Consider the following 27,930-nt stretch of genomic DNA (forward strand, 5'->3'; position numbering starts at 1 on the left):
AAAGATGCTTTTCAGATGTCTTCATCTTGTGACTTGTTTCAGTGCTTTATTCTTTTTCCTTGGTGAGCAGTATCCCATTGCTGATGTGCTTCCATTTGTTGATCTATTCACTGATTGCTAGTCACTTGGATTGTTTTCAGAGTGGGGTTGTTTTAAAGCTGCTATGAACATTCATATATTTGTGTAGATGTATGTTTTCATTACCTTGGGTAAATAACTAAAAGTAGAATGGCTGGACATATGGTAAGTAAATGTTTAACTTTATGACAAACCACCAAACTATTCCAAAGTGCATTCCCTTTAGAAATGCATGGCATTCTAGTTGGTCTACATCCTCACCAAAGCGTGGTATTGACAGTCTTTAGTTTTAGCCTTTCCATTGGGTCTACAGTGGTATTTAATTGTGGCTTGAATTTGCATTTTAGTGACTATAGAAAAGGTTTGCTAATTACCAATCCCAAGGGAGGATTCCTGCTGCACTGAGGATAGCAAACAGCATTACTATACCAGTCGGCAGGATCAGGCATCTAAACACTGCCCACTGCATCTTAGGCTACAGTTTTACCAATTGCCTGAAAACAGTGAGACTGAACACGCTCATATGTGCCAGTTACATGAAGCAGGTTGATTATTTACAAATAGGCAGCCAATGGAAGTCTTGGATCCATTGTAAGCCAGTCCCCCATGGCTAGAGAAAGTTGCTTAGGACAGATGAAGTCTCCACTGAGCATACCACACTTGTGCTGTAGCTGAGAGACCCTGAAAAGTATCGCACCCTGGGTTATATACCTCAGGGGCAACATGACTCACTGCCAAAGCTCTGAAGGACATCCTGCTTCCACTGCTGGGAGGACCAAGGCCTGGGATGTCCCGGCAGTACCTCCTTAACTTGAGATGTTACATTTCCTAGAAGGAACAGGAATAAGGTCTGGGCTATTTCATATGGTTCAAACTTAAATCAAGATTTTTGCATTCTCAGGTTATTCTGTATTTATTCTGAGATCTCTATGCAGGAAAAGGGAAGGGGTAGGGAGAAATGGGTCAGTCCAATGCCACCTGGAAACATTTCCTGCACTGATGAATAGTGATGTCAAACATTTTCATGGCACTAGGAACTGACATTATTACTCATTAAGTTCTATAAAATATACTTGAATATTCACAGAATGCTAAGCATTACACTTCAGGAAAATCTCAGTTTAAGCCTTTTTTTTTCTTTGAATTGTGAAAGACTGTCTCTATTTCCATCTTTCAAATAATTGCATTTTCTACCTAAAATAATATTAAGTGTGGTAGCAGAATAATGCCTCCTTCCTTCTCCTAAGATGTCCATGTCCTAATCTAGAACCCATGAATATGTTAGGATATATTGGAAAGGAGAATTCAAGAAGCAGATAGAATTAAAATTGCTCATCAGCAGATTTTAAAATAGGGACATTTGCCTGGATTATCTAGGTGTGCCTAATGTAATCACAGGGGTCTCTAAGTGAGACAGAGAAGCAGAAGAGGAGCTAAGATTGATGCAGCATGAGGACCTGGCCCAACATTACTGGCTTTGAAGTTGGTGACCCTGAAAGCTGGGAAAAGCAAGGAACCAGATTCTGCTCTGAGCCTCCAGAAGGGAATGCAGCCCTTGAGATCTAAATCCAGTGAGACTTATTATAGACCCCAGAGTTGTGATAATAAATTTGTTGGTTTAAACCATTTAGTTTGTGGAGATTTGTTAGAGCAGCAATAGAAAAGGTAATCATTTACTGTGAGCATTACTAACCACCAAATAATTAGAAGATGGTGATCTAACTAGGGTTTCCTTGTTGACCTTTTATTCCTATTCCCACTTCTCTTTGGTTATTTCATTGTTAGTATCACCATTAACAGATGGTAGAGACTCTAAACTCAATGAACTTGGTGTTCAGTTTTATGTTGCATTAGCACTACTTCGAGGGGACAACTTGGTGATGAGGGTCAGTCTGTCCAGGAGTTAGTAGCAGTTTGAGTTACCCAAGCTTTCTCCTACTCTCAGTATCTCAGTAGCTAATATATACTGTTTTCTGCTTGTATTCTAGGACAGAATAGGAACAAGATGGCAGGTGCACTTGTGACCACACTGCAACATTTGAATTTCGTTCAGTACAAAAGTTACATTTCAGTCCCTAATAGTGGGCTCAAAGGCTATTGAATAAACATAAAAAAATTTGTCAGAAAAACACACAAAAAATTAACTTCACATCCAATATTTGTGCATAAAGATAAAACTAAATGGATTTCAAAGGATGATAGTTCTGGAGTAAAGACATCCTTAGATTTTTATAATTAGTTTTATAAGAAAATGAGAAAACTGGAATTTATATTAAGCCCTGATAATAGTATAAAAATAGTAAGTACCATGTTACAAAATGTCAATGTCTCTAAATGTTTGCAATAATAATCCAACAAATGATAAACCGTTAAAATAATTATCTAAAAATAATTACTTCTTGCAATAAAGAACAACTGGAGAAATGCATACTAATAAACCTGAGTAAACTGGGAGGAGGTAGTGTGAAGCTCTAAAGCACTCCTAAAAAAAAGTATGCATTTATGGTTGTTTAAATATGAGGATGAGGGCTCATGCAGTGTTGTGCAGTATCAATCATAGAAATATGAACATTTCCAACATTGTGTTAGGAGTAATTTGGACCAACATGAGAGAAGGAAGAAGAAATAGAAACACTTTTTAGAAACTGTGGAATGAGTCTAGCAAGTTCTTTTTTCTTTTCTTTCTTTCTTTTTTTTTTGTGATTGGACACAATACCATTATTTTATTTATTTTTATGTGCTGCTGAGGATCATACCCAGCGTCTCCCACATGCTAGGTAAGCTCTCTACCAGTGAGCCACCACCCAGCCCAGAGTCTAGCAATTTCTAGCAAACATCTAGTTTGAATAGATTGGTGGATATTCCTCCTCCTAATGCTCTGCTCTCACTACAAAGTATCAATCCCAATATGAGATGATATAGGAATTTTTGGGCATTTGTAATAGCAGCAGAACATAAATCAGAAGATAAGGGTATCAAATAGAATACAAGACTCAACAGTTTTATCCTTTGAAGATACTTTAATTTTGCAGTTATTGATTAATTAAAAAACACGGTTGTTTTCAGCATTTCCTAGCTATGGTAGTGACAGGAAATTCCATTCTAAACAAAGAAGTAATTAATGAAGTAACAATACACTTTTACATTTTACATTGATAGCTTACAGTTTACAAGGTGCTTTCACACACATTATTTCATTTGATTCTTACACAAGCAGAAAAAAACAATTAGTGGGAAAGAAAAATGATTTTTTTTCCAGGCCTAAAATGAATATTTCCAGGCCAGTGGGCAGTCAGTACAAGAACATACCAAGAACAAGACAGCGATACCCAAAAGCCACAGTATTTTTTTTTTTTTTGGTAGGTTGACAGTTTGATAGCAACTGTGTATTTAGCATCAGTGAATGAGTAAGGAATCAGGACATACACAAGGTTCTCATGATATTTAAATAACTGTAAGAACACTGTCAGAGATAAGAAGAAAGATGCCCAAAAGTACATCACATGACTAAGACTTATTTGAAAGCATGATATCCCTTCAAAATATCAGAAAACAAGAGATAGAGAGAGGAGAGAGAAGAGAAGAGAAGAGAAGAGAAGAGAAGAGAAGAGAAGAGAAGAGAAGAGAAGAGAAGAGAAGAGGGAAAATCTTGTCATAACACAGGAAAGTTAGAAGGGACCTCAGAAAATGCCTAATCTAATCCTTCTATTCTACAGGTAGGAGAATGGAAGCCAGGGTCATTCTGATAGTTTTCTGGCTTTAAACTCAGATGTCTTGACCTTCAATCTAGGACTCCTTCCCATACAATGCTATCTCAATTATTTACTGGGCAAAAACATAACTGTTTCACATAATGTAATTTGAGATTATTACTATTTTTTGCCACTTTTTAAAATTCGAGTTTTTAATCTTGTTCTTGGCTATACTGTGGCTGAAACTGAGAACTTCATATACTTTAAAAATATTTTAATTTAGTGTACTTGATTGGTCAGAAATAGACTCCCATATTTGACAGTTTGCTCATATTTTTCAAATAGTAAAATGGAATGGCAGAATAGCCCTCAGAAACCAGTGTACACCTAGGGGTCGTCTACTTGGGTAGATTCTATAGTTGGACACTAGTAATTTCATAGAAAAAAATATTTTTTGAATTTATAGAAATTTTTCGATTACTGAAAACTAAATTGTAATAATCAAAGCATCATCCCCATGATTTATTGAAATAATTTTACAATAATATACAACAAAGCTACCATAGAATTTGTAGCATATATATAGAATGCAATGATCAGCATGTTCTTGGTTCTAAATGAAATACAAAAAAAATTAATTAAAATAGTTTATACAAATGATGTTTTAAATCTATTAACATGATGATATATCTTTGTTACATAAAACTTGCTATGGCAAAGTGTTTCAAATTTTACTTGCACATTTAAATATAGGCGAACCAACTGAAATCAGCATCAGCCTTATGTGACATTACCATGCAGAAACACTTGACACTGAAAGGACATACAGATTGGTGGACAGAACATTTCAGACAGTATTATTCACTGTCTTCAAAGGTTTTACAAGGGGCAGTATAGATGAGATGTGGTGTCAGTGACCTACTTGCACCAATAAGGAAGCAAATAGAACAGTAATACACAAGAAGATCAGTTGCACTATAAACAGTTCATCTTTATGCACATAAATTGATCATTAAAAAAATGAACACAGTTTAAGCTATTTTGGTGTGTTGTTTTAAGATAGGTCACTGAGACACAGAGATAAAAACCAGATAGGGAAAATTAAAAGGAAAGAAGAAATATAGTAAAAAAAAAATTGAGTTAAGCCATGGATTCTCAACAAACACTGAACTAAATGTGCAAAAGTGCTTTAAATTTCCATATGACAGCAACATTAAGTCAGTTGGCATAAAAGTATAAAAAAATAACTGAACTCAAATACTTAAATTGTATCTGCATGATCATATAATCTCTTTACCAAGAGAAAATGTTAGAAATTACAACATCTAAAAATATCACACCCCAAAATTAAAATACAAATGTGGCAATTTTATGAATTTTGTCCCCTTTCCTCATTGCTGAGGCATGGGATGAAAGCAGAAGTTGCAACAGTGCCCCTACCTTAGGCTTAAAAATACAGTACACCAGAACAATAAGCAGATAACAATTTCTTTTGTTCTTAATATAAAGCAAAACAAAGAAAAAACCCCTCACTTAAATAGGAATATATATTGTTTTCAAGAATTAAGCCATTTCTTTGACTTAGCAAAGTATTCATCCAAACCAATACTTTTTTAGTTTGCTTCTTTTCCTTTAAAAGGTTTATAGTGAAGACTGAAAATTTAAATTTGCCACCTGTATTAATCACATTCTGTTAAAATACTGGCTTTAACCCTTATGGGAAAGTTAAGGTTTAGAAACCTTAGAACTCTTCTCTAATACCTACAGAAATGTTGGTATCAAGTAAGAAAGTCTGGGCCATGATCCATCTCTTTTATTTTTTTCTTGCAGAATGAGACACATCTGTCATGCTATACAGACTGTCATTTAATTACTTAAGGAGAGAAAGTGAAGGGAAAAAGAACCTCGGGTTATAGGAAGTTCTATAGGAATCCAGGAATCTAAATTGCTATGTCAAGCTATTCTAAATTCATTGCCAGAATAATGAATTCCAAGAAATTTTTGTCTCAATTTGTGTAATTTCCTTTGGTGATAAGGCATTCAATCCTCAAAAAAGTTAGGAGTTTTGGCAAAACTGAGTTTAAGTTACTAAAAGTAAAAATAATTATTAAAAAGTTTGTCTTGAAGCCATTGACCAATAAAATATTGGCAAAATCCACTAAAAGCAACACTTATCCTTTCTTCCAAATATCACATGACCATAACACTGCCCATCTAAGATACCACCAAAATAAAATGGAGCACTGTTTACAGAAAAACTAAGGAAAAGGAAGAAATGGATGTAGGAGGGGGAGAAAGACAACCCAAAAAGTAGGGAAGTGGTCTCTACTGTGTCATGGCACAGACAATGCTTGCTTAGCGGTGCCTTATTACAAAGGTGGATGCAGAGAGCACACAGGGGTGATGGCAATAAAGACCTCACTCAGTCGCTGGAATGAAGGAATAGGTAACTGCTTCAACATGGACGGTCTCAGCTCCACCTTATATCTCAACAGAGCGCAAAGATTGAGTGTAAGCTCTGGCGGTTTCCTGTTCCTCTCTAAAATTCACTAAATTCCTTTGCACATTTTTCTGTTATAGAGACACGGATATCTTCTTCTTCATAGTCGTCAAAGTTGCTGGTATCTCCAGAGCCTCTAAACTTTGGTATGAATGGAGCTTCAACCTATAAATGAGAAATAGAAAGAGAGAGAGAGAGGGAGGGAGGGAGGGAGGGAGGGAGGGAGGGAGGGAGGGAGAGAGAGAGAGAGAGAGAGAGAGAGAGAAAACGAACATGGAAAAACAAATTCCTGAGAATTTTTAAACACTAAGGAAAATAAATTCCCATTATTACTACATGCTGGCATCCTTAAGTCCCTCAAATAAAATACCATTAGAGGAAAAAACAAATAGTAGGTGAGCCAATAATCTCAACATTTTCACCCAAGGAATAGTGCAGGTCAACAGAATACTTAAGAAATTTCTAGGATAATTAACTGCTGGCATCCAAATGCTGGCTCCTAAGATTAAGATTATAGAACTCTAATTTTTTTTTTTTAAATCAGTTTCTTAGTTCCAAAATCTTTATTTTTTCTTTCCTCTATTTTGAAAACTCCTTTCTCCTGAGGTTAACAAATAAATCTTGGACCTACTTTTAATCTCCTTTCCTTTTTAGTTCCCAAATTAATTTTGTGTAAAATATCTAGCCATCAAAACTTTCTGGGAAGTTGGAAAGAAATATAGCATTTTTAGAATTATAGAATTGTCAAATTTTTATACATTTTTCTTCTTTGACCCAGTTTTAGATATGGTATTTTATGAAGATTACATAGGGTATTGAATATGCATAAGGAAAAGATTTTAAGAGCTGAAAAATAATATTGCAATTCACATTTACATACATGACTATACTAATATAAGATATACACACAGACATTTTAAAAGAATGAGGAAAAAATAAGTTGGAATGGAAATCCTATTATTATCTCTTCACTTGCCACATGGTCATCTTGCATGCCTTGCTTTGGGACTGCTGTCATACACTAGAGAAGAATGAGCTAAGCAGACAGTTGCCTCATTTTTAGCTAGACAGCAATTAGAATCAAACCTGTGGGCAACCAACCATCTCTAGAGAATGAATATACAATTTGAGTTGTCTAAGCCACTTCTGTTTTTCTTTCTGATATATATATCAAAAAATTTCATCATATATACATATATATATCAAGAATTAGATTTCTGATATATATATCAGAAAAATTATATATACATATATAAAATCATCAAAAATTAAATACACAATATGGATAGATTTGTAAATATTTCTGAATAATAGCAGACATTTTTACTTAATATAAACACAAAAATGATTAAAATACATCATAAATATTCAAAATACTAATAAAATTGATAAACCACAAACATCTAAAAATATACCTAAATATAGCATTAATTAACAATAAGTTTAACAATAAAGATAACAAACAGTAATAAGTATAAATGAATGTAGTTATTTTAGAGGAAAATATAAATTTCTAAATCTTATGTAAGAAGCCTCAGGATATTTTTTGTTAAAATTTATAAGGAATAAGATAATTCTGTGTTCCTGAATTGTCTGAATTAAAAAACATGGAAAATAACCAAACTCATTTTATGACTCCTGCCTAATCTCAACTTCAAAAAAGCAAAAAATACAGATCAATAAAACCTATGATTATGGAAATAAAAATCCTAAATCAAACAGTTTTACAAACTGTTTTCAGATGAATATTAAAATAATAAAAATACTCCATGATTAAATGGTGTTCAAGGATGTGAAGATAGAGCAATGATAATTCATCACACTAATATATCAAAGAAAATATTTGAAGAATAAAGGTTATTTCCTTAATCTGATATAGAATATCAGTCTTAGCAAAATAGTTGGTTTCAGATTTGTTAGTAAAAGATGAAAGGAATTTCCATTCAAAGTAGGAATAACACAAGAAAGCACAATAGTCTATTGTTTTAACATATTGTTCTAGATATTTTAGCATATATAATAAAACAAAATGGAAATAAGAGAAATATAAATATTGAAAAAGAAAAGGCAAAATGATACCGCTGCTCCTCCATGAATATTAACAAAAATTCAAAGGAATTATGGAAAAGCCTATGTGAATCCATAACAGATTTAGTAAGGTGATTAATGATAGTATATAAACATAGAAACCATATGCTTCTCTCATATGCTACTATAATGGGAAAGCAAACTTTCACAATACCAACAAAAATATAAATTTTGGGAATAATTTTAAGACATAAATAAATACGAACTGTTTGAGGGAGGAGAATATCAGAAAAATAACAGTAACTGCAGAAGTATAATATGTTTATTATGGTAAATTCTCAAGGTTAAGGTTTTTTCTTATTAATATGCAACTTTAACACTAATTGAAATCCCTAAATAAAACATAAATCTTTACAAAGACCAATAAAACAGACAATTAACTGGCAAATGTAATTTAAAAAAAAAAACGAAAGGGAAATATATGACGTAAGTATGATTTTCTAGGAAATATAATATTATATTTCTTTATATTTACAAATATTTACTAATACATTAAGAGAATGGGAAATTTGGAAGAGGAATAGAAAAACTAGATCTTTTAATATTAAAGCACATTATTAAAGTTACATAAAATGGTGTAGAATACAAGAATCGACAAAAAGAACTTGAATACTGAGGGGACAGTTTGGATAATTATTATACAATAATAAAAAGTTAGATTTCAAAAAGCATTAGGAGAACATACAGGTTAAATAATACACTAAGAGTGGAGAAGACTATTTAAGAATGATTGTATAATCCTGAATGGAACTGTGTAGTAAGTAGCAATTTTGATATAAAGGACTGGAGTAGAGGGGAAAGTTCAGGGTTGGAAGGAAAGCTCAGGGAGGAAGTAGATCTTAGGTGGTCACTGAAGTCATGGAATGGACTGCAGTGATGGAGAATAGGGAAAAAAATGTGAAAAACATATGAAAAATGTTAAGAGGTCCTATCTGGATGGTGGGGGTTTTGATGATTTAAAATTCATTTACTTAATAAATTTCCTGATTGTAAATATATGAAACAAACATGGAGCCTGGACTAGTGTATCTCATCTTTCCTTCTATGCAACTCTTCCCTTTGTAGTCTCTGACTTTAACTTTTTTTTTAAACTTTTTTCTAATTAGTTATACATGATAGTAGAATGAATTTTAATACATCATACATAAATGGAGTATAACTTCTTATTCTGTATTCTCTATCTTAATCCAAAATTTTAAGAATGATAAAACTGATGCTTTATAATTCATTCAAGATCATTAAAATGGGTGGTTGATTTGGCATTTAGATATCTATCTAACCCCAGAATTCAAGTTCTTTCTTTGCTGCCTTTCTTTTTTAAAAAAATTTTTTAGTTGTATATGGACATGATGACTTGACTTTATTTATTTTTATGTGGTGCTAAGGATTGAACCCAGTGCCTCACATGTGCTAGGCAAGCGCTCTACCACTGAGCTACAGCCCCAGCCCCTCTTTGCTGCCTTTTGAGACAGTTTGCCTCCCCTCTCAAAGCATAAAAGTTACATAAAAGTTCATGAAGATATGAAATATCTATGAAGATCTTATAAAACAAGTCATTGTTCAGTGCTTTGGAGCTTCACCTTAATTCATGTTAAAAGGACTTTAAAAAGGAGTAATGTGATACTGGAATTGGGAATCTGAAGAACTTGGAATCAAATACAGGCATTATTTAGCAGCTGTAAGATTATGTTTAAGTTAACCTATCTGAGCTGATTTCCTTACTAGTAAAATGGGGAAAATACCACTGCCTGTTTCACAGGATTATTTCAAAGACTAAAATGAGAAGTTACAGAGAGTTGCTTAAAACTATGAAAATACGAAATGTTTTTTTTTTTTTTTTGAGATCTAAAATGTTTTTAATCACTATAGAGTTTATTCTTGACTACATAACACACCTATTGGAGATAATGATATTAACAGCTATGTTTCATGAACTAGATGGTTTTGGGCCCTCTCTCCTGAGATATGGAGGCTTTGTTGCCCTAATGCTTTTTTTGCTTTGTGTATTTTCTATTTGTTGCATTTAAATTCTTTTGTTCCTCTGATTTTATAATCTTTTCAAAAATTCATGAATTAGAAAAACTGTGCTTTTAATATTTAATTAGAGCATTAAATATTTCCCCCTAAGGAAATCCATTCATGTGGCTGCACAATATTATAGAAGATGGCAAATCTCTAAAACATGAAAAATATGATGAAAAAATTCAGCAGGATGAAAATACTATTCATGAAATTATTTTTAACTTGGCACTTAAGAAGGAAAGGGGGAGATAAAGGTAATTCATCATAGCAAAATCTTTTCTTAAATTTCTCAATTTATTATATTAAAAAGAAAGTAGAATCTTACCTTCCTCTGGTAAATAGCAATCCAATCTGTTGTGGCAAACCACTTGTGAGTTTTTATATCACTCACACCGTTTTTTAAATTTCCAAATCGCTTTGTCAGATCCACCTGGAGCAGGTTCCTTAGAAGGTCCTTGAGATCAGAACTGAAGTGGGATGGGAATCGAACCTGCACAAATACAGTATGTGGGAAAACACACATTCCAATATTCATGTTTTGATTTCATAAATTTTTTAAGGTGACAGGTATACAAAAAAATTTAGCGATGATCTTCAAAGACCTTTTAACTACACGCTACAGTCCCTGTAGTAGTCTTGAAGAATGATTTAGGTTAATAAACTAAAACACTGTTCTCTTCTGGTCTTATTTTAGTTATGGGCTGAGAGACCAGTCTCCAGAAACTAAATGTGCATACATACAAACTTTTCCAACAATATCAGAAACCTCACCCATCTTCAAGAGATCCTCTTGTATTTCACATTACAAACCTCTGTCTCAGAGATGTACAATATAAACAGAACAAGCTGCATATGGAAAAAAAAATCTGTATGTACATTTTCAAAGATCTATCAAAAAGTAAGTCTATGTGTACAACCAGAGAAATAAAAAATTGTGCTCCATTTGTGTGCTATGAATCAAAACACATTCTGCTGTCATGTATAACAAATTAGAATAAGTAAATAAACCCACACTGCGTTTCACAACACAGAAAACTATTTTTCATTTATTAGTAGTTGATTTTTAGGCATAGTTCTGCTATTATGCTGCAGTACAAAAGTGAATGGAAGAGCTGGGGTTGTGGCTCAGTGGTAGAGTGCTTACTTAGCACGTGTGAGGCACTGGGTTCTATCTATCCTCAGCACCACATAAAAATAAATAAATAAAATAAAGGTATATTGTCCATCTACAACTAAAAAAATTTTTTTTTAAGTGAATGGAATAAACTTGGAGACAAACATGGTAAAAAATGAAGATTTCTGGGGCTGAGGTGTGATTATTGTGCCTACATTATAGAGTGAGTGAAGCTACTGAGAACTACAATGATTAAATAATTTGCCCAGGATTATAGAGCTAATAAGTGGTAGAGCTGTAATTCCAAACAGGTACTATGACTCCAGAGTATAGACTTCTAGTTATTCTGTATTGCTTCCATGATTCAAAAACCTGAAAATAGTCACTATCAGAAACCTTCTAAAATACTGAACTTTTCATCTTAATATATTTTTCTGCATTTCTCCTCATTTATCCTAGTTGGAGTAATAAGTAGAGAATAAGCAATAGTAAAAGGCACACTATTTACTGTAAAAATAACATGATATTTTTCCAGTGGTTATATTAGCTTAGGCTTTTCTTGTGGTACATCTAAACTTTATTGCAATTCCAAAGAAAAAAAGCATATTTGAAGTAGATCTGTCTTTGCTTAGAATAGAATTTACATGAATTATTCAATCATAATGTGCCAGTTAGCCCCTTCATGATGTTCAGAATTGTAGACAGTAATGTACTATACATAAATTATGTTCTAAATTCAGGTCATGTGCAATGCAATGCATTAAGAATATAAGTATCTTTATTAAGATCTTCTTTATTGTGTAATGCAGATAAAATCATGGTCTGAAAAGTGTGTGTGTGTGTGTGTGTGTGTGTGTGTGTATGTAGAACAAGGATTCTCAAATGGGGAATGGTGGTGGCTTGTGATGGCTGATATCAGCTTCACTTGGGAACATTTCAAAAAATAAATTCAATTATCTTCACCACCAAAAAAATTCTACCAAGCTGTTTCTTTTTTAGATTCCCTCCCCCAGTCCTAGGATACAGGTCTTGCTACGTTGCCCAGGCTAGCCTCAGACTCCTGGGTGATTCTCCTGCCTCAGGTCTCTAGCAGCTGGAATTACAGGTGTGCACCACTCCATGCAGCCAAGCTATTTCTTTATCAGAAAGAATTCCTGGGTGCCAATCTCAACTCTAGTTACATACATGCGGGACAAACCCTTTAACCTTTTGAGTTTCAATTTCCTCATCTATAAAATGATGAGATTATATTTTCATCTGGTTGGTATAAAAAGAAATTATGAAACTATCTTGTATTATAATCACTAATATCTTATAGGCAGTAATTCAATACATTTTTTTTTTTTTTAGGTTTTCAACCTTCCCATTAGAACTGTTTTAATGATCTGAAGTTGAATTTTTGAACATGGAAACAACAAGTCTATAATCGATGTTTATGTTTCCAGGTTACACAAGGACGGTTTTGTTAGGAAAGTTATCTGGAATATGTAGGAAGTTTCTCTCATCTTTTTGGCTCATCTTCCACCTGTTTATTCATTGAATGAACACTTCCACCTTTTCTTAAAGTCTTAAATTTGACAGAGTAAGGAGAAAATGGATGACTATAACCTTGTTTTATAAGATTGTGAACATAGCTGATATCTTAAACTACTTTATCAAATTACATTACACAATATGTTAAACTATGAAGCTCATTCTGAATTGAGCAAATTCAATATTTGTTCTGCTTTCAGCACCAATTATAGAGTCATGTACATTTCAGTGTTAGGAATGACTATTATTTTCTACAAATATAAGAGGAAGTTACTTTCAAAAAACAAATCAGTTCATGTTGTTATGGTATTCATGACTTAAATTCACTAACTGGTTTTACTGACTTTTTTTTTTCTTTAGAATCAAATCAAATCAAATTTGTCTATGTTTAATTGCATAAATTATAAAGTTGATCTTTGGCTGATAGAAGGGAAAGATCTTCCTGACATTCTGCAATTATTGGCAGAGGAAAGGACTGTTTAGTAATGTTATCTTTAATGCATTGGGATAAAATTGGCTTAAATGCCTCAAAAGGATTTGCACACGGCTAACAAGCAATAACCAATAACCTATTAGCTTCTGTTCACAAGCATGTTGGAAAAAATTTTAAGAAATTACTTCCCTAAACTAGGTACAGTAAGTTCTAAACCATCAGCAATCCCCGTAAAGGATTTATTTAATAAAAATGATCATATATATCAGTCAATTTTTCTAAAGACAGAACAGCTTTTCACATAGAAGGCTTTCTATAGACATGTTGCTAAGCATCACACTGCCTAATAGAACCCACAGCAACTTTAATCAGCCAGGATTCTATAAATAAAACGTGCCAAGACACTGAAAATATTTATAATATTGGTACTGTGCCTGTATGTTCTCTAATTTGTTTCCTTACCTACGCATGAACAGCAGAAGATATAACAAATCTAGATGGCTGCAGAGAGCTACTACCCACCCCATCCTCACTCCCAGTGAGTCAGTGTTGCAATCATTTGCCCCTTGGACTACCAGAATAAAGGGCTGTCTCAAAGTATTAAGGAGAATTTTAAATGACCACAGCAAATTGTTAAAAAAAATTGTCCTTTATGCAAATATTAGAACTGCTTTTGCATTTTATGAAGATGACTTTTGAGTACTTTTATGTCTCTAACTATAGCCATAGCCAAACAGAAAATGGCATTTAAATTTCCCAAAAAAGTATTAATGATGGCATCTTAGAAAAAGTGTAGTTGTTTATGTGCATGTGTATGCTATTTAGAAAATAGAATGTGCACAGACAAGTTAATGTAGAGGACTGATTTGCCATCCTTAGAGAGGACTGCTTGCAAGTTTGACAGTTGGCAGGTATTTGGGAACTTGAATGGCACTCGTTCCTTAGACTGGATGAAAATATCTCTTAATGACAAGAGTAGCTCACTGTGTCTAGTCTATTTGTATAAAGAATATGGTCTATGCTAAACATCTATTTTCATTCTGGGATTCTGAAAGTTTGGTGTATGTTAGGTAGAGAATGCATATAAGACCAGCTCTCCAAAAAAACATGACACTTGAGTCTCATGAGCTTTGCTGGTACCTAACATTTCATGTGTTTCACAATTTGTTGCTAGAAGAGTCACGTGCATCTCTTGTGGCTCACCTGGGGAGGACTTTTGAAAGCTTGTGACTACTTTCTCTGGACTATCTTTAAAATGCTTTGCTGATTTTGCTTTGTATCCTACCACTGTAATAAGTCTTAACTGTCACTACAACATAGGCTGAGTTCTGTGAGTCCTCCCAGTTAATCACCAAACCTGGACTTTGGAAACTCTGACACAGAGGAAAATTACCATATGGCTACTAATCAATTACCTTTTAGTATATATTAAACTAAACCAACTCTTGATCATTCAGTATATATTAATGTTTATACTGTGTATAGTGTCTCCTTGTGCATTCATGGTGCTCATTACAAGGAACAATATTTATATTAATATTTACATTATATATAATGAAGCTAAGAAATTTTTTTAATTGTATAGGTCACAGATTCTACAATTATGGTTTCCATAACAGCTGTCACTTGATTACTTTATTTGCAAGTATCATTTTTGAGCAAGATATTAACTTTTGTATTTCCATGGGTAATGCAGCCAGATAGAGTTGTTGTGGAAACCACAACTGATTCTTGTCATAGGGTGGATGGCACTGAGGCATGAAATTTAAAGATTATACAGAAACTCAGCATATAGGACAAGGCATAGTGAGAAAAGAATTATAAATCTTTTCTGTTAACTATGCATTTCTAAACCTGAACCTTAATATTGCATGACTAATTTGACATTTAAATACCACCTCCTCTGTTTTTTTAAACACAAAATATGTGTAGGAGAGAACCTAACAAGCTAATTGATCATCTTTCCGTGCATTTAAAAATACCAGCTTGAGTTAAAATATTGTAACAGAGAAAGAACTTAATAATCTAACATTCAAATATAAGTGTTTTATCGATTTAATTAATCATTTTATTTTACCTTTGATAAGTCATGTATACTTATAATTTTTTTAGCATGGTTTCAGAGTGGAAAATATAATCAATAATACGTTGCACTAAATAATATTCTTTTAAAATCAGAAAAAGCAGTTCTGAATAAAAAATACTCTTACATGATACTGCATATCATTAAAACCATTAAAAATGTAAATGCAAATAGAGACTCCACAAATATGAGATGAAAATTGGATTTTTTAATGATTTGAACATTAAAAAATTTAAAAACTAGTTTCCAATTTGGCTTTTAGTTACTATCTGGAGAGGTAACAATAGCTTTGCAAGGTGGGTACAGTGTAGTTTGGGTATTAGAACAGTTTTACTGGGAAAAGGTGAATATGGTCTGTGTTTCACATAATACAGATACCAGAGATCAATTAATGGCACTATTCTACTTCCATGAATAAAGGGAGCAAAGGATAGAATCAAACATACACAATATAGGGAGATAATCTGGAACCTTTAGTTAAATATAAAAGTACACCAAACACGCTGTCATATTTCTAAATAAATAAAGGGAAATATTCATATCATGATATGGTAAATTTTTATACTGTTAGTCTTCTAAAAGACTAGAATTTAAACTGTTATAATTTATTTATTTAATTAGTTTTAATTTTATTTATTCTTTTTTTGTGGTCCTGGGGATTGAACTCAGGAGTACTCTAGCACTGAACTACAACTCCAGCCCTTTGTAATTTATTTTGAGATAGGGTTTGGCTAAGTTGCTGAGGCTGGCTTCAAATTTCCAATCCTTCTGCCTCAGCCTCACAAGTTGCCACGGCACCTGCTTTAACTATTATTTTAGAACATATGCAGAAGATTGGATACAAAATATTAAAGTTTGATATGAAATAAAAACCTTTTCATAAATAGCTAAAAAACTTATACCTCAAAGTAGAACAGTTGTCAAACTGAGGCCATTTCACATTTATAAAAATACACTTATTTTAATGAAATAGATTTTTCTAAGTAAATGTCATTTTAGTTATAATAGCATCCTTTTCAAAGAATCTTATATCTTTATTAAGTCAAGTAAAAAAAAGGAATATAGTAAGGATTCAATTAAATGATTAAGATTCAATAATTTGAAAATATTAGTATATTTTCTGCTGAGGGCCATTGCCAAGTAGGAATGACGCATCGAAATTTCCTTGCCAGCGTACCCCATGTTAAATGGACTTGCCTTGGAAATTCGCTGTGACATTGCATGTGTGTTTGAGAAAGGTGACCCTGCTCAAGGATGAGGGTGGATCCAGGTTTAGGGTGTATCCTGCAGGTTTTAGGAAGTATCCTGGTTTAGGATAATTTGGGTTTAAGGCGTTCCCGGTTTAAGACTTGGGTTTAGGGAAGTTCCAGGTTTAAGGTGTATCCTGCTGCCTCAGGCACACCCGATCCTTGAGTTCCCGTTGAGTTCTCGTGAGATTCAGAAAGTATTTGGAAAAGAAAGCCTCGTGGAGTAGGTGAATTGGGCGGCGGCAGAACTGGGATTTCCCCAGAACGTGTGTGTAGAGGCCGGTGTGAGTTCGGGAATAAAGAATTGCTGTTTGAATCGACAAAGCTGTGAGTGGCTCGTGATCTTGTGCCCAGCCAAGACTGTGGCATTTTTCTATATTCTTAGACTTTGTATTAATAAAATTCTCTTCTCATTTGTATTTTAATATATTTTAGTTCTCTCATATGACCTTTGGCCCTTATTCTCCCTTAAATTTAAAAATTTACTGCTCAAATTCTTAAATAAATAAATCACTAACTTCCCTGTTACTTTTTCTCAGCATTTTTATTTTGTTAATATCAAAATTTCTTTTATTATGACTTATATCCTACAAGAGAAAAACAATTATATACAAAGATAAGAGATCTGAAGCTTAGAAATCTACAAATGTGACAAGAACAGCAGTGATAATTATTTAATGTAATTTCTCCATTCTGTCTTGCTGTATTGCTGTTATCATTGTAAAATCTTTCAATACCTAACTCAGTTTATTCATCTGTAAGAGGCATTTTTCTGTTTGCACAGTTAGGGTATAAGTTAGGCTATAAGTTCTATACACAGTTAGGGTATAAGTTCTTCAGTAGTTCCCTTATTAATAAATACTGACATAACATAAAATGTAGTAAAATACATCCCAATTTAGGATGAAAACATAATATGGTTCTATTTTTAAACCTTAAAATTCATATTTAGAAATAATGAATAAAAATAAAATGTTTTACTTACCTTCCCAGAAACAATCTTTTCATAAATCTGAATTGGTTGATCTGCGAAGAATGGTGGGTAGCCAGCAGCCATTTCATAGATTAGCACTCCCAATGCCCACCAATCCACTGCCTTATTGTATCCCTGAGGTAAACCAACACCAATGTCAATGATCACTTAATTTGCTCAGAGGAAAATGAAATCACAGGTAAATTCAAAATGACCTGGAAGCTATGAAACATTTTGTAAGCAGTTGCTAAACAGCTATTCTGGATAGAATTTTTAAAAAGAACAAAATTTATCAGGTCAAATTTAAGTTAAACAAAGGGGAGAATTTCCAGATATTGGAATAAGATTTAGGAAGGATTATTAAATCGTCTTCCTAGAATCAGTAAGAATATTATTGACAATGAAATGTCCCCTGTTTCACTGGGATAATTTAGTTGCTCAATAGTAGAAAGGGAGTCAGACCAAATTACCTCCAAAGCCCATTCTAGGTCCACAATTGTATGAATTGGGTTTTGACCTAGACAGTTCCAAACTTCTGAAACAAAATAGGTGTACTAAAGTGGTAAATAGTGAAATTGATTGAAAAGTATAATACATTCATGGAGTTAGGAGGGTTAATATTCTATGGATAATCATATCCATTTCACAGTATCTCATGAATGCTAAAAATTTAATGTGAAATTCAATTAATACTAATATTTAAGTATATTTTACTTTTATAATTGTCTATTGTTTTGCTTCTCATCTCTAAAAGGTATAAAGAGAAGAAAACTAGTTAAACTAGTTCACGAGGGTTGTTTTTTGTTGTTTGGTACTGGGGATTTCACCCATGGGCACTTAAGCACTGAGCCACATCCCCAGCCCCTTTTTGTATTTTATTTAGAGACAGGGTCTCACTGAATTCTTTAAGGCCTTGGTAAGCTGCTGAAGTTGGCTTTGAACTCATGATTCTCCTGCCTCAGCGCCCCCGCCGCCCCCCCCCCCCCCCCCCCGCACCTGAGGCACTGGGATTATAGGCATATGCCACCAAGCCCAGCTGGTTTTGTAAGTAATATATCAAAATAAAGGGAATAATTTGAATAAAAAGTGCTTTAGAAACCAAATATACAATTCAAAAATTTGTTTAATTAGGTTTGGCTTTTTTATATTAAGCTTACTAAAATTAAGATCTATAAGTATTTATAAGAAAACAAATATTAATAACATGTTTATATTAACATGTTTACATCAAGGTTTTTTTCACATCAAAGTTTTTGAATAAACTTTGATCTGTGTCAGTTGGCACAATAGTATGGGAATGAAAAACCACCACCACTTGATCATGGACAGAAATAAGCTGAGTTCTTCTCAGACTTTTTATTCTGCCTTTTAATATACCCTCTAATTGCTATCATTCCTCACCACACTCCACCCTTTATCAAAACATTAGCTTTATAAATAATTTAGTTTTCAAATTATTAGCTAAAATATGGTGTCATAATACAGCGGGTTTTTTTTTCTTTTTTCCTGATTCTATGTGTTTTTTAAAAGGAGGGAGTGACATAATGGGAACAGCACTTAATTTTGCTGATGGAAATGGGCATCACCGTTGCTCAACTCTCTGATTTATATGCTTTCATTTTTTCTTTTTTGTTTACAAGTAAATAGGCCAGGTACAAGAACAGCCTCCGCATAGAGAATTAAAACAAATCAATAAGAAACTCACTAAATTGCAATAGATAATAGGCAAAGGACACGAACTAATAATTTATACACACACCCAAAGAAATACCAAATGGTTATTAAGCATTTGAAAGAAATCTGACAATCAAAGACATGAGAATTAAAACAATGACACATTAGTTATTGCCTATTAAATTAGTAAATTTTTTAAAAAAATGAGAATACCAGTGTTGGAAAGGGTGTGGTAGAATAGGTACTCTCAAAAGACTACTGGTAGGAGTATAAACTGGTACAACCTTTTGGAAAGCAATTTGATAATATGTATCAAGAGCCTTAAAAATGTTCATACCCTTTGACCCAGTAATTCCACTTCTGGGAATCTATCCTAAGGAAATAATGTGAAATACAGAAAAAGCTTTATGCACAAAGATGTTTATCACAATTGTATATAATAGCAAAAAACAAACAACAACGACAACAACAACAAAAAAACCCCAAATGAACAACAACAAAAACTTCTGAAAGCAACAATTGAAAAAAAATCTAAATATTCAGTAGAAGAATGGCTAAATATTTTAGGGTACATTTGCATACAAGCATTAACACCACAAAGACAAAAAAAAAAAAAAAAAAAGAATGAGGTTTGCATGCTTGTTAACATGCAAGTGAAAAAAGTTAGCCACAAAACTATACATTCACTATGATCTCAACTAGGATATCATGCATAAAAAAAAAAAAAAATGTCAAAAGGCTGCCTCTGGGTGGTGGGATTGTAGGTTTTAGGATTGTTTCTTTATATTTTTCTCCATTTTCCAAGTTTTCTGCAATAAGCCTCTATTACTTTTATAACATATACACACTTGTACAGTTTTGGTGCTTATTTTGTGGTTACATTATTTGCTGAGTGCATTTTATAAAGAAGAAATGTGTTAATAGCATGATATTTAGATTATAAAAGATTAAAAAGTTATATGTGATTTAAATTATGAAAGATAATAGAAGAAAAGCTATAAGAAAATTTTTACTTTAACATTCCATAGGTTAACCAAATTTCAGTTAGTCAGTTTGTGACACAATAAGGCCCATGTCTGGTTTCTTTCACTTTCCTTGCTCCTATTTATGGTCAGTTTTTGTTAATTTCTCTCTTCTAGCTTTCTCCATCAAGGAACAGTGAGGAAAAGAAAAGAGAAGTTAAACCATTCTTTTAAATATGGTTGTAGTTTCTCCTCCCATATTTCACTGTTTGAAAAGTAGGACTGCTTTCAATAGATAAACTATTCAATTGCTGTAACATCACTATTAAGCTAAAATTAAGAATATTTTCACACATTCCTTTCATTAAATTGATAAATTTGAAACAAAGGAAGAATTGACAACTGTATATTTCACCACTAGATTCGCCTCTTGGCAAGGCTTACTGGTTCTCCTGTTACTGGGAATAATTATGAAAAGACTGTATTTGGCTTCAAATATAGAGCTAGAGGTTAGATTTTTTTCCACTCTATTTCTCTAATATCCATAGTCAAAATTGATATAATTTAGGAGATTAATGCTAACTCTAAATAGTTATTCCAGAGTAATCATGCACAAATAGATTTAAATTCATAACTTAGATCAAATAAAAAATGTAAAATTAGACCCACAATTATTTACACAAAAATCCATAGTGATGCATGCCTCATGTTGCTACTTCTTACAAACTAACATTATAAATATACCTTGCTGAGGATTATTTCTGGAGCCAAATACTCTGGAGTACCACATAATGTCCAAGTTCTGCCTTTAACTCTTTTGGCAAACCCAAAGTCTGTGACCTATAAGAGAAAAAAAAAAATGCTTGTTAAAATTTATCACTTCATGATAAATGTTATTTATGGTACCCAAATTGAAAGTTAAAAATTCAGGGTAAGATGTGGCAGTGCACACCTGTAATATCAGTGACTCAGGAGGAAGGAGAATCATGAGTTCAAGACCAGCCTCAGAAACTTAGGGAGATACTGTCTTAAATAAAATAAAAAAAGGGCTGGGGATATAGCTCAGTAATAGAGTAGAAACCCTCTGGGTTCAAGCCTTAGTATCAGTGTGTGTTGGTGGGGGTAGAAATCCAGAATTAAAATGAAAATCGTGGAATTAGGTCAATATAACTGAGACTAATTCCTGAAGTGATTATTTAGTGAATAAAGGTTATTAAAACAACTCAAATTGGAAAGCCCTTCTCCCTCTCAAAACAAAAAAACAGATGAAAAACAACGATAAATGCTTTGTAGTTGTTATCATAAGGTTCTAGACTCAAGGAATATAAATAAATAAATAAAAGGTAAAAATAAATTTAAAAAAATGGAACAATGCCGTAAGTATTCCTTATAGTCAATGTGTCCTCAGTCATTAACATCATCAAAGTATGAAGCATTATTGGGAGAACATACAGACAAATTTGTAGAAAGGGATGTATCACTCTGTTAATAGAAGAAATGGAAACGAAACATTGTCACCAGTTCAGTTTTGGTAACTGGGGCTGCTGTAATGATAAAAAGCATAGATTCCAAGATCAGACTACCTGCGTACAAATTTTGACTCTACTATTTAGTGGCTCTGTCATCTTGCTATCTCTTACGTATGTTAACTTAAAATGAGCATAAGAATAGTATTTACACTTCATGGAGTTGTTGGGATTAAAAGAAATAACACAAGTGAAGTATCCCTTATCCAAAACGCTTGGGACCTAAAGTGTTTCAGATTTTGGATGTTTCTAAATTTTGAAATATCTATATATACAAGTGAGATATTGATGATGTTTTCCAAGTCTAATATGACATTCATTTATGTTTCATATGCACCTTATTGTCATAACCTAAAGCTATATATATAATATTTCTAGTGTATCTGTAATTTGCCTGTATCCTTCATACGAAATTACATGTGCAATTTTCTACTTGTGGTTTCACATTGATACTCAAAAAGTTTCATATTAGGGATACTCCATCCTGTAAAACACTTGGAATATGCCTGGCACTAATAAGTACTCACAAAGTTAGCTATTATCATTAGCTTATGCAGGAGTCTATATTCAGTTCACAATTGTTATAGGAGATCTGAACAGTTCCATCCTTGATGTGCTTTCTTGCTTCTCTGTAATAACAGCAGAACTAAAAACTCAATTTGAGCTATCAGGAAACAGTGATTGTCTCTCTCTCAAAAAAGAAAAAGTCCAACATTGACAGTTGACATAGACTTCTTACTTAGTATTTTCTCAAATATGTTATATAAGATATGTTCAAGTCATACCTGGATATAACCTTGATGGTCAATTAAGAGATTTTCAGGTTTTAGATCTCTGTAGATGAGGTCTAATGAATGGAGGTACTCAAATGTTAGCACTATCTGAGCTGCATAGAACCGTGCATGGGGCTCACTGCAAAAAAACCCAAAACATTGATTTTCTGTAAAACGGATAACAATCATGAGTTAATAGATTATACATAAAAATTACTATAACACAGAATGGAGGTATTTGAGGAGATAAATGCATTTTTTTCTTTTAAATGTATATAAAGAATTTTGTGTTTTCAAATATTTAGTAAATTTCCAAATTGTCTTCAAATAATGTTTTGATACATTTAGGGAACATGTTTTTCTCTATGCACCTGTTATGTAAGTTACACCTTATTTATTTTATTTATGTTGAAGAAAAGCATAACCTTAAAACAATTATATTATTTTGAATTATTATTTCCCATATTATAAAGACAATAATATCTTTATAATTATGTCTGAACTTGAGAATGATTGAAAAGTTAATGTGCTAATTGGACTATCTATCTCCAATTAATTAGGTTCTATCTACTTTTTTCACAAATTTCAAGTGCTTAAAGAATTTCATTGTATACAAGCTCTTTAACTTCATTAATGTGAAGATTAATGCCATTTTAGCCATTTTGTAGTAGTTTCTATTACAAAAATAAGATATCCTCATTACAGAAATCACAAAATATAGTCGAAGAATAAACAATTGTAATCCTATCAAATCCTATCCTATCCAACAAAATATGCAATCTTAGCAAATTAATTTTTTACTATGGATGTATACGATACACTGACATATATAATCTGTATGTTTGTGTAAACATGCACAGTTCTTGTATGCATAGATTACATCTATATGTCATTGTAATTTTAACAAATCAGTATATTTTTCATGCCACATGAGTATTATTACAAAAGGATGTACCAATTTTCTAAATTAAATTTATAATTAATTTTCTAGTATGTTCACTGAATTCTGCTAATCTGCCTGATAAATTCCAAAGTCATTCCAATGACTTTCTTTTTTATATATCTTTATTTTTTAAAATTTTTTATTTATTTTTTATTTATTTTTTTATTGGTTGTTCACAACATTACAAAGCTCTTGACATATCATATTTCATACATTAGATTGAAGTGGGTTATGAACCCCCAATTTTACCCCAAATGCAGATTGCAGAATCACGTCGGTTACACATCCACAATTTTACATAATGCCCTATTAGTAATTGTTGTATTCTGCTACCTTTCCTATCCCCTACTATCCCCCCTCCCCTCCCCTCACATCTTCTCTCTCTACCCCATCTACTGTAATTCATTTCTCTCCTTGTTTATTTTCCCATTCCCCTCACAACCTCTTATATGTAATTTTGTATAGCAATGAGGGTCTCCCTTCATTTCCATGCAATTTCCCTTTTCTCTCCCTTTCCCTCCCATCTCATGTCTCTGTTTAATGTTACTCTTTTCTTCCTATTCTTCCTCCCTGCTCTGTTCATAGTGAAGCTAGCCAATCCCTAAAAAACAAATACCAAATGTCTTCTTTATATATCTTTAATAAACAGTTTAAACTATTAGTAGGATTTCCCAAAAGATGAATGGCATGAATTTGATCTGGTAGCATCAGAAATGCTTGTTACTGAAATTCCCAATTCAGCCTGATTACATCAGATGGCTCTTAAATCTTTGTTAAATGAATGAATATGAAAAGAAGAACACTTTGGGGATAACATTCCATAATACTCTTTCAGTTTCAGCCCTATCCCAACATTGTAACAATCTATATCCTATGTCAAATGACAAAGGATGAAGGGAAAATCATAAGAAATTGGAGGACTCATTCCCAGTTATTGCAACAAGTATCCTTAAACTTGGAAACATGTGACCTGAGAGGTCTCCCTTATATTTTCTCTGTGTATCTGTAAATATACAATATACTTCACATAATGATTTATCGCTACACACTAATGCTTGCCTAAAGGAATACAGACAACAATTGAATTGTTCAAAAGTGATAGCAAAAAAATTCTAAATGCCATTTGTTATTGGGTATTTCTACTAAATATTTAAGGAATTACAGGAAGATATCAGGAAAGTTTAAAGCTGTGGCAGCTTTTAAGTCTTGACATCCTCTGTTTAAGTAGAGAATCAGTTGACTTCACTGCTTCTGATCAAAGACACGCTAAACTATATCTCAAATTCTTGTTGCCTCAAAGTTTCTAAGGTGAGAATAAGAATTATTTAGAGTGTATGTGTCTTATGTGTGAAAGCTCAGAAAAGATAGTATCTCTGAGTGAATTATTTCAGTCAACTTGCTTTCCTTGTAGTACCAAGTCAAATATTAAAAGCTGAGTGTGAGGAGTTACAGAGCAAAGAAATGAGCAGTTATAGAAAATGGGCAGAAAACTTTCAGAAAACAGGTTTAGGTGTGGAACTTCAGTGAAAACATTGAATAATTATAGGGCAACGTGACAATTCTAAGCTTGCTTGGACAAGAGGTTGGTAGGGACGTGAAAAGGAAGTGAAAGTCCCTGACACATTATGTGACTTACATATTACTGGTCAATAAATAAAAATATGACTTAGTCCCCAGTTAATGCAAATAACTAATGCTTGCCTATTATCTGATATCATCTCATGATAGTCCAAGTCTATCATTATCTCTTTATGAATCAAATTACCATCATCAGCCCTGTTTGAGCTCATACTAATGTTTAACTTAATTCTTATATCCTGAGAGAAACTGGACCTGCTCTCAGTTTCAGCCTCATTTTATTTTAGATTGCTAATTATCACTAGTAGCTTATGAACTATTATACACGGATAAAACTATCAGTATCTAAAACCAATTTTCACAACTGAGATCATATTAGTAATAACCTCATAAGAAACTATAAATTTCTCTTAAACTATGTATATATTTCAAAAATTCAACAGAGCAAAAACTTTAAGAATTAAATTTGTGAACAGCACTTTTATAATCTTATCATGATATCACTATTATCATTTCTTTAGTCTTTTCTCATCATCATCCTTATGCAAACCTGTTTCAAATATGGTCATCATTAAATATTAATTATTATTACAATATGTTATGTACTATGTCATTACATAATCTCAAATATTTGTTCAATAAATATTGGTGTTTTAAAATTTAACTTTTGTATTTTCTGGAAACTCTTCAAATAATCTCACAATATCTACCAACAGAATATTAAATTGGTTTCATATTGCTTTGAATTTTAAAAATCATGTTTGGTATATTTCTGGTTAAGAGTTTTCACCTAATGCTTCATATATTAAATAAATTCTTGACATTGGTAGTAACTTAAGAATCTGATTTAAAATAAACACAAGCATAATAAAGATGAAAGAAAGGAAAAGGCATTAGTTACCTGAACCTTCCAATTCTTCTTAGATGTGAAAACATTTCACCCCCAGGGACATATTCCATAACCATGTATAAATTAGAATTATCCTATCAACAAATAAAAAGAAATATATTAAAATGGAAAATCTAGGTAAAAGTATTTTAAGATTATATCATTTTCAATTAGAAAAAGAAAATCAAAATCCATCTGACAGGTTAATAAAACTGAGAAAAAAGAGAATAAATGGGAACTCCTGTATCTTTCCTATACTGGGGCACTCATCTTGTTTTTCTCTTTTTTCCTCCTGGCATTCTTGGCACAAATTAGTCTGGAACTTTTTGCTCTTCCTGTTCTTGCAGACAACATTTAACACGGAGGCAATAATAACAATGCTACAGCATAGGCAAAGGAATAACAAAGTTAAAAAACAATTTAAAAAAGTGAATAATATTTATATATTATGTCTGAGAGATTAATGATTTTAATATCTTGAATACATAGGTTTTCGTTTGATTTAAAGAACAAAGGGGTAAAAAAGTTACAATGTTTAATAGATTCGATAGAGTAGAGAAACGCCAAGTATCATTCCAAAGAGCTGGAAAACTGCCAATTTAAAGAATAAACCCTTTGTACTTTATCAGACACTTAAACAGGGGAGGAAAACTGTGTTGGTTTATGCAAGTAATTTGTATTCTACAAATTACTAAGTAAGAAATAATAGTGAGATGATGGTCTAAAGTGTTTAAGAGAAGTGGATTCATTTGCAGGAGGCATACTGTTTCTAGATCCCTAAAATTTTAAATTTTGCAATACCTTCCAATGAAAAATTATATATGTCACTTTGAAAAGTTGCCCTGGGAGAGCTAAAACTTTTTCATTACCTAAGTTTATAAGCACAATAGGATTGTATTACACAAAATCTAAAAATATTTCCTTTATTTACTCATGTTCTCTAGTTGTATCATCTGGTTTAGAATTTTATCATAGCTTTACATTTTTAAAAATACATGAGGTTGAAAATATCTTATTTAGATATTATTAAAATTTACCTTGAAAGAATACTCCAGTCGAACAAGAAAAGGAAAATTCACTGCCTGTAATATTCTTTTCTCATTCAAAGTATGCTCTATTTGCTTCAGTTTAACAACCTGCAATTGAGAAATAAATATACTTTAGTATACTTAAACAAAATTTAAAAGATACTATCATTTTAAAAGAAAAAAAGTGTTTTCCATACAATAAAAAACTTGAATAAGCAAAACTGCTGGATTTTAATAAGAAGCATAATAATTACAAACTGGGCTCACGAGATTCAAATGAAAAGAACCTAATAGAGGATTTCAACCTTGGTCTTACAAAGGTAGACTATGGACTGGGAATGGTGGCGCACCCTTGTAATCCCAGTGCCTTGGGAGACTGAGGCAGAAGTATCACAATTTCAAAGCCAGCCTCAGCAAAAGTGAGACGCTTAAGCAATTCAGTGAGACCCTGTCTCCAAATAAAATACCAAATAAGGCTTGGAATGTGGCTCAGTGGGCAAGTGCCCCTGAGTTCAATCCCTGGTACCAAAAAAAAAAAAAAAAAAAAAAAAAAGTAAACTATGAAGTTAAAAAGTAAGGACTAAGTGGGAATAAGGAACAGACCCATAAAAAAATACTAAAAATTAATTTGGAACAAGTCTTGGTTCCAAATGACCTACAGTTAAATCACCATATCACTTCAGTAAGTAGATATTGATTTTAAATACTTCAGAAGATCAGTAAGGAAATTAAGGACTATGAAAACATTTAAAAATATTAGGTAAAAATAATCTGTTCATTTTATAATACCTGAA

The 27,930-nt window shown here is 32.5% G+C and overlaps 1 protein-coding gene across 2 annotated transcripts in view; it reads right to left on the reverse strand.

Annotated features, from left to right (window-relative positions):
* Nucleotides 1-3,089: 3,089 nt before the first annotated feature.
* The window catches only part of PRKACB (protein kinase cAMP-activated catalytic subunit beta), a 123,003-nt gene continuing 98,162 nt past the window's right edge, over nt 3,090-27,930 (reverse strand). For both annotated transcript variants that reach the window (XM_081307945.1, XM_081307944.1), the window contains exons 4-10: nt 27,146-27,244; nt 26,121-26,203; nt 22,711-22,837; nt 21,144-21,239; nt 17,776-17,898; nt 10,706-10,870; nt 3,090-6,435 (exon numbers count right to left, since the gene is read on the reverse strand). In XM_081307945.1, the coding sequence (XP_081164071.1) occupies nt 6,310-6,435; nt 10,706-10,870; nt 17,776-17,898; nt 21,144-21,239; nt 22,711-22,837; nt 26,121-26,203; nt 27,146-27,244 (819 nt within the window). In that variant the 3' untranslated portion in view covers nt 3,090-6,309. The remainder of the gene's footprint in view (nt 6,436-10,705; nt 10,871-17,775; nt 17,899-21,143; nt 21,240-22,710; nt 22,838-26,120; nt 26,204-27,145; nt 27,245-27,930) is intronic.

This window comes from Spermophilus citellus (genome assembly GCF_964194105.1).
Source record: "Spermophilus citellus genome assembly, chromosome: 9".
NCBI lineage: Eukaryota > Metazoa > Chordata > Mammalia > Rodentia > Sciuridae > Spermophilus > Spermophilus citellus.